This window comes from Syzygium oleosum, unplaced genomic scaffold (genome assembly GCF_021117445.2).
Source record: "Syzygium oleosum isolate NSW1041296 unplaced genomic scaffold, Sole_v2.1 Sole_v2.08, whole genome shotgun sequence".
Classification (NCBI taxonomy): domain Eukaryota; kingdom Viridiplantae; phylum Streptophyta; class Magnoliopsida; order Myrtales; family Myrtaceae; genus Syzygium; species Syzygium oleosum.
In genome coordinates, this window is record NW_026607492.1 from 9,794,840 (window position 1) to 9,801,210 (window position 6,371).

Genomic DNA, 6,371 nt, shown 5'->3' on the forward strand with positions numbered 1-6,371 from the left:
TGTTACCGCTATCTTACAACTAGACTGAACACCCTGTAACTACCATGTAGAATGAGAATTTCCTGTGTATATGGATTTAGACCGTACATAACTTATGACAATGGTTAGATAATAAGAAATTTGTGTAGGACTTACCATCACTAGGTTCACAATGGATTGGATCTACACAAGGATTCTACTCAACAATGTCACTGGTTATTTCACACCTTAAGTCGTTTCGAACAAGTGAGGAGTATCACTCACTTTCAAATGGTCACAATTTTGAGTGGTCACATCTACTTACTTATTTTAAAACTACAAGAAAAGTCATTATATGTACTATTAAAGCGGCAAACCAATCGGAAAAGTGGGAACTAAATGCCGTGCAAGGCAAAATAATACGTGATGAGAGTCACTTTTTTAACTCAATCATGACAAAGATTCTACACCGTGAGAATCCTACTTGTCCGGTTTAGTTGAGTCGACACTAACCCAGATGATATTTAAATGGGAGAGATTAAAATACACTCCTAAGTCCTAATCCCAGATTTGATGCAAAAGGACCAATTAGTCCCCTTCTTAGTTTGATCCATGTGCCTAGTTGAGCCGTTATATTTCTCTTGAGGTTCTTGATTCTATCAAAACTAAGTAACACCAACACTGTTAATCTGCGGCAGCTTTTTAGCATGGGGCCTCAGCAGCAACAACTGGAACTTCCAAAGTTGAAACGCAGAGCAGCACATGGAGAAAATTTGACCCCTTGGTTTCCTGCTAAATATTCTACTTTTTCCCCGATCGTTGTCGTTGTCTTTGTCCACTTGGAGAAGCAAGTGACAGCAAAAGGCCAAATCCAAAGTTTTATTTCAATATCAAAAGGCCCAGGGTTCAAATTTATAGTGAGCCAAAATGAGGAGCACACACTTCTAGGAATCTAGCTTTGTTGACAGCTACCCTGCGCAGGATTCCCCTACAGGATCCAGCCGTCTCACATGGCGGCTGGCGGCTTTGCCGTTGAATAGGAACTTAGATCTCCCGCGAGATTGCAAAGATTCCACAGGAATATGTGGATTCTCCATCGTAAAACTTAAAATTTAGGACACTTTACAGAAAGCAAAACCAAGCTCCTTTTCTGCGCCCATGGCCGTATGCTTCCATGTGCCTTCCAGTTCCCGTCACCGGTGAACATGCGGCGTGATTTGATTCCCTGTCCTCCCTGTCCCACAGATCCTAAATCTTTAAAAAGTGGTGTAGGCTCTTCGTGTTGGGGAACGCCAACTTTTTCCTCCACTGTTGACGGTCCATAAACCTGCGGGACTTTTGTCCCTTGCCACAATTCGAAACCTTTTCCTAACTCTTTACTTTTTAATATTCCTCAAGCAAAAACTAATTAATCCCCCGGTTGTTTGCAAAGTTGAAGACTTTTAATTCAGAAATCCATTCGAATTTTTGGGTAGGGTCACTTGCGTAAACAAAAGTCTGAACATTATTGGCGGATCTCTACACCAGTGCCCTCAAATCATAAAAATGGATAAGTGCACTAGAAGTTTTAAAACTTATCATGAAAGTACAATTGAATCCTAAAAATTTCAAAAAATGCAATCAAGTCCTAAAACTTGTAACGAAAGTGTAATCGAGTTTTAAAATTTATCACGAAAATGCAATTGAGTACTTAAACTTTTAAAATGTGCAATCAACGGAAAAACTAGATTTGATCAATTTGACAAGTTTTTGGACTTGATTGCACATTTTAGAAGTTTTAGGACTTAATCGTACTTCGTGATAAGTTTTAGACTTAATTGCATTGCGTGATAAGTTTTAGAACTTGTTTACACTTTTTGAAAATTTTATTACTCAATTGCTCTTTTATGATAAATTTTAGTATTTATAATACACTTATTCCTCATAAAAGAGATAATAAACGCTTCTTCCTAGTTTTGATTAAGCCTCCAATATCTCTTATGTCTTTTTTTTGGCCCCTGTATCTTTATGTCGCGCTGAGTTGTTGTGTCTTCTTATGATCTCGATGGGCATGTGCATGCTTGGACGCGCATGCATGAATTTTTAGTATAAGCTTTTCGTTTTCACATTTACAACAATATTATGACTGATTCCAAGAAGGATGCCAAATACAAATGTCGGAACTGCCTTTTCAGCAATTTCATTAAGGTTGTATCACAAATGACTGTTTAATGTCATATTGATGTTTTAGACCCCTATCAATAGTTCTAATTAGTTTTCTGTGTTTCACAAATAGAGAATGGCATATGTGTGTAGAACCATTAATGAGAGGCAATACTCTGAAAGTATGCTGTAGATTCGTATCTAGACCATTTGAAATATAATTTGTTCGAACATGTAAATATCACTTTATGCATTTATCTAAAATTTTAAGATACTTAGCGGGAGATTTTGTGTTTAAATCTCTATAAATCCATTAAATTCGTTCTAAATACAAATGATTTACAGATATCATTCTTATGCCAAAAACCAGCCTAGGCATCACAGAAGTGATAGAGCATTTTAAGTAAAATCCAAACATTGATCTAATAACTTAAAGCGATATTCTGCTTTTGACATAGACGTCTTTGAGCATAACAACAAACCTTTGATTCTAGCAATCAACCGGAGATGATGCGATTCTAGATCTCATTCCCTTTTTAGGTTAATCGGGAAAGATTCATGACTATGTCTTAAGTGAAACTTTGAGGAATTGAACCATCATCGGTCACTTTAGATATCTAATTGAGTTCTGCTCAAGTTAGAGAATAAATTGACTTAATATATATAATACGATATGGAGCATCACCAACAAATATGTCGCAACCACTCGTCTATCCTCCAAGAACAAAGTGTCATATTCTCAGGATTTAAACTAAGTCGATTTTTTAAGAGTCTCCAATGCATCTCGTAGAAGTCTATTCCATTTAAGTTGGCCACATTTGAGTACGTAATGCATGTTATGAGGTGTGCTTTTGTACATGCACCTGAGAGAGAGAGTGCGTGTTTAATAGTGTTAGTGGAGTCTTCTTTAATTTATCATCTTGATGTAGTTTCTAGTTTCTCCTTGTAATATTTGGACTACTTTGATGCGATGGAATGTTTGTTTTAGAAAAAAAAAAAAAAAGCTGACATGAACTCGGGTGAGAGAGAGAGAGGGGGGTGGAATATAGTACTCTGTTTCTGCACATTGAGCTTACAATGAGGCTGTATATTGACCTCCTCTCATACAAGTGCTTGACTACAGTACATAAATCATTATCATTTAAATATCTAAGACAGAGAAACGGCACCGACCCCATAGTAACTGATAATATGATTGAGGACAAAGTCTAAACTACTTGATGAAACAACTATACAATCTATTCACCAAGAAGGAGAACAAGCCTTTACATGTATGAACCCCAGCTTCTTATGAATTTGGTCCTGCAGTAACCTTGTCTTCGAACGAATGCCCAACACCAGGGCTGTGACCGGGTTCCGTGGGTCGGAAGTCATTTCTCGCCGCAGCCACAACGTGCCTATAACCTCCATCCGTTTCTTTTGGTTCGACATCCTTTTCTCGAGTAAAAGAATGGCCAATCCTGGGACTATTTCCTGGTGTGGTGGGACGAAAATCGTCAACATGAACCGCTGCCAAATCATCAGGGCCAAGACTTTGCACCAGTGTGCTTGGCGACAGTACTTCTCCTTTCTCTGCAATCTTTTGTCCCGCGTCGGCTTTTTCGCTTACAAGCTTTGCTGAACTGATCTGGTAGTTTTCCTTAAGGGAATTGGCATTGTGAGCTATGGTATGCTTCAATGGCCTTGCATCTATGGAGAGAATTTCATGGATGATCATCACTGCAAACAAGATTAGAGAGCCTTTTCTTATGGGTGGGGAAAATATTGCCATAGCTGATAAACAAGATACTTAGTAATGGATGGTAATGAAGAAGATGAAGCAGCAAACTGAAAGATTGGTCAGGGCTAGTTGGGTTTTATTTATGGAGTATGGACAGGTTTGATTTCGGTGAGGTGATGGTAATGGACTTATTATTGTATGGCTATTTATAACCATGAAAGCATTACCATCCTCACTAATTCATCTATTAAATTGAATGAATGGAGTTCACATGATTTTAATTTGAATGGTCTGTGTTAAGTGCTTTCAAAAGTGCCCTTGGCTGTTTGGACACATAACGAAAGAGAAAGAAAAGTTGACCTCTCAAAAGATTTATGCGCATTAGATATCTTGGAGATCTTCTCTACATATCTCATAGGTCATACAAGCTGAAAGTTCGTGATCACTTATTGTTCATTTTATATGTAGCTAGCAGCTTACCATTAAAGGTGGCATGGGAAAATGTTTGATTTATAGTTTTAAATCATGTGTAGGGAATGCAACCGAGTATATATATTTGAATAGGTGCTATTAAGTTATAATGTTTTCTTAAAACATGTACAATCAAGTTCATCTAGTCACGAGTTGCGCTATGTGTCAAACCGGAACTTGCCTATAGGCAGATTTCTTTATTGCACTTTAGAGGTTCAAGATTTACTCATATCATATTATGTGAATGTTTAAAAATTTGATCGCCTTATGTATAAGAGTTTAGTACTCTTACAAGTAAGCCCCAAACTGTCTCAAACACTTGCACGTGAAATGTAATTCGGTTATAAAAGTTTTGAAGTGAGAAAGTATGTGCACGCAGTTCAGTATTAAGACTTTTTCCACTAAAAAAATTAAATTCAAATTTCGAACAATTGTTCGGTCAAGGACTTTCATTTATAATTTTTTCTATATCTGCATTGCCACACATTACCATTTGAAAATGACTTGATGTATCAATTATCCCATGTCACGATGAATTAAAGGAGGCTATGGGAACGGCTGCGTCCTGATTGCTTCGTGCTTATTGTAATTTTGGATAGATATACATGTGATAATCTAGGAAATTCCATGTGAGCTTCTATATCTGACCCCCTTAAGTTAGATTAGTACAAGATTCTACGGATGGTAAATTAAGGATATGCATCATCGAGAGCAGCAGCCCTTATACAAATGAATGCCAGGGGCGCAAGCAGGAATCTTCCCTGAGGTGGACAAACTCAACTTAGAAACATGAAGCTCGTCATTTCGTGGTAATTCAGTCGAAGCCTTTAAGTCAATCTAGCATGGGATGATTGTCCAATTTGATGGCCATACTCAATCAATTTCTTCACCACCAAGAGATTGATCACTTGTATACTAATTAGAGCTGTATTTTCTATCGAGCGCTGCACTAAAATGGACTCTAATTGGAAGAAAGTTTGAGCCACCACCCAGTGTGTGGCGGCAAAGTTGGAACTTGGAAATACATCCAATTCACTCCCATCTCTATAGTATTTGTCTTGTTAAGCAATTGCCAAGAAAAGTTAAAAGAAGAAGCACGTGATTAACATGGAAATATTACCGTGTTTTAGTCAAAGGTGAACTTAACACGCATTTAAATTCTTGCCTTTTTGAATTGGCTTGGTGACTAAAGAACCGATGTGTATGTAGATTAGGCATACGTGCCAGATCGATTCCATTCCTCTACCATCTTATGAAAACAATCTAATGTTTAAGCTACCCAACTCGAGTTGTGGCTCCGGCTAATTTAAAGTTAGCGGGGTACTTCACGTATTTGACTACCTAAGATATGTGCTTCTATATCATTGAGAAAAAACGAAGAAATTAATGTAAAGCATCTCATATTCAACAAGAGAAATCCGTCGCATACGCGTTTAATGTGTTGAAAATTTGTTAATTTGGTCGATTCTATTCATTTGTTGGTTTCTTGCGGGAGGCTGGCTCTGATTACATTGTGATTTGAAAGAAGTGAAGGGATGGTAATCATCTCTACAGAATTTTGTATTCTGCTTATAATAATTAAGGATAATTTTCTTTTACAAGAATAAGTTTGCTTTGTGGTTTGGCAGAATTGGACCCCTCGAATAACTTAACTTGTGAACCAAACCTAACTAACCTTTTCTCTTTCCTCCTTAGGGTTCTCTCCTCTCCCTCTCATCTTCATTCAGCTCTCTTCTTCAACCTCGATGGAGGGAAGGGTTTGAGCTAAACCTCTCCCTCCCCTCCTTTTTCCTTTTTCGTTGGCTGATTTAGTTTCTTATTGTTTTTCTTGCGTTCCTCCCGTTATAAGGAATTTTTCTCTTCTGATCTCGTTTAGATCTGGAAGTTTCTCTCTCCCGTTTTGGGGTAGTTTCTATCCCGATATAGTCTAGAGTTGGGGATTTTTACGGTATAATTCTGGGGCTTCGCTTCCCTTTGGTTTCACTAGTGTGCAAGTCCAGTTTCAAAGGAAATCGGAGGAGTTTCGTAAAGGCTTTGCTCTCGTAGGTGTCACATTTGTGCTTGTTCAATCTTATTACTC

The 6,371-nt window shown here is 37.7% G+C and overlaps 1 protein-coding gene across 1 annotated transcript; it reads right to left on the reverse strand.

Moving 5' to 3' along the window:
* Positions 1 to 3,388: 3,388 nt before the first annotated feature.
* On the reverse strand, positions 3,389 to 3,817 carry LOC115685889 (precursor of CEP9-like). Its single transcript, XM_030611023.1, has one exon. It carries the CDS (start codon positions 3,815 to 3,817, stop codon positions 3,389 to 3,391), a length of 429 nt encoding a protein of 142 aa, XP_030466883.1.
* Between the last annotated feature and the right edge of the window lie 2,554 nt (positions 3,818 to 6,371).